The sequence below is a fragment of the Rhagoletis zephyria genome, unplaced genomic scaffold (assembly GCF_001687245.7).
Source record: "Rhagoletis zephyria isolate East Lansing unplaced genomic scaffold, Rhagoletis_zephyria_1.1 Rzeph_scaffold_50261, whole genome shotgun sequence".
NCBI classification, from domain to species: Eukaryota; Metazoa; Arthropoda; class Insecta; order Diptera; family Tephritidae; genus Rhagoletis; species Rhagoletis zephyria.
The window spans coordinates 1-1,817 of NW_016207315.1; the positions used below are offsets into that span (position 1 = coordinate 1).

Here is a 1,817-nt window from a genome sequence, read left to right on the forward strand (position 1 = left end):
GGTTTTGGACCACCGGATTGCATATACATATCATAACCGCACCCTCACTCACCTGTAGATGACATTCTTCCTAGTTCGCCGCACCCGAAAGTAGAACCATTGTTTCGATCGGCTCGTATACAAATCCGAACGTAAATACAGCTCATAGTAGGTTTGTGTAATCATCACCGCTTTCGCCAAATTGCCAGACTCGAATCGTGACTCAAACTCCAGACCATCATAATCGTCCGCGTTGTAGGGATGACAATTCATCAAGATCTTGGAACCGCCAACTGCTGAGCGACTAAACTGAAGTTCATACAATGAATCAGAATTGCCAATTTTATTATTGATATTTTGATTATCAATATTATTGTTGTTGGTTTGGCTTATCAAATCATAATTCACATTGTATGCTTCCTGCATTTGAGAATCATTTAAACTTGTGGAATTCGAGGTGAACTTGAAACCCTGATTATTGCATGCCAATATTTCTGCAGGTTGCATTATTGATTTTGAATTTTGCTCTTTTGATTTCGCTGCCGCCGTGGGGTGCATGTTCATGTTCGTTGTGGTTACCGTCTCACGCAATGTCTTACTACTGTCATCATCATCGTCTTCGCCACCGTCCAAAGTTCGTTCACAATAAAGTTCACTGCTCAAGCTACTACTACTACTACTACTACCACTACTACTAATGCTAGACTTATTCATACTAAAACCTATATCTCCAAAGGAGGTGCTAGTTACATCAGATTTACGTTCGGTTATTTTTACCGGTGCAATAGGTCGTGTGGGAAGATTGTCAGTGTTTGGCACAGAAGGTTTCCCTTTAATGGCAGTTAAGTCTTTGCCAAATTGACTTTTGATGTATGTAGGCGTCGCTGGCTGGAACTCGGGTGATTTGTTCGCCCAAATATCATCGATGTCGTCTTTAGCTTCTTCTTCAACTACTCTGTTCAATACTTCTCCGGTCGGTTTTACTTCAGTCACCTCATCGTCGTCGTTGTCCGCATCGTCATTGTCGTTGTCGTCATCTTCGTCGTATTCGTCGTTTGAATTGCTGGAGGAACGTCGTTCAATGGTGGCCAGCATTTTTGTGAACGAATTCTTCAGTTTTGACTTACGACGATCGGGCGTGCTGCGGTCGGGCGACGAACCACGTGACTCCGAAGAAGATATATCCGAATCGCTAGATGAATTTTGCGCTCTAGACTTCTTCTTCGATGTCTGAGTGTTTTGAAAAGCAATGGGGTGTTGAAGGAGATTGGTGCGGTTTTGTTTGATGGAAGTGGTCAACGAAGTATAAATAAAAACAAAAATAAAAAAGAAAATTGAAATTAATGTTATAAAACATAAATTATAATAACAGATAATTGAAACAATAAATACCTCTTAATCTACCATTATAAAAACATTAAATACATTCAAATCAAAAGCTTAATGTAACCCAAGGTTAAGAACAGAAGATGTGAAGATCATGGACAGCAGCTTATTGACTATGGCTAAGTTCAGCTTGCTACCCGGTACTGAACCAAATCGGTCTAGTAATGTAACGGGCAGATAAATTTTAAAAGCTGATTAATTGGTTTCATTCCCCTTAGTTTTCTTTTAGTTTACTTCATCTAATTTCATTTATAATTTTATTCCATTTTATATTATTTTATATATTTTTTTTCTTTTAATTCATTTTAACTTGGTTTTGTTTAATTTTTATTTATTTAATTTAATTTTATTTAAAGTAATTTGTTTACATTACGCTTTATTCATTCTCCCCCACCAGTATAACCTATTTTACATATTATTCAATACCAATTCATGCCATGGTCTTTTATTAT

At 37.3% G+C, this 1,817-nt stretch overlaps 1 protein-coding gene across 1 annotated transcript; it reads right to left on the reverse strand.

The window, feature by feature from the left end:
- Positions 1 to 48: 48 nt before the first annotated feature.
- Positions 49 to 1,287, reverse strand: LOC108355800 (cytosolic carboxypeptidase NnaD-like; the record flags this gene model as incomplete). Its single annotated transcript, XM_017606933.1, has 1 exon — positions 49 to 1,287. A coding segment is annotated over one exon (1,239 nt), but the record flags the coding sequence as incomplete, so codon positions are not given.
- Positions 1,288 to 1,817: the final 530 nt, after the last annotated feature.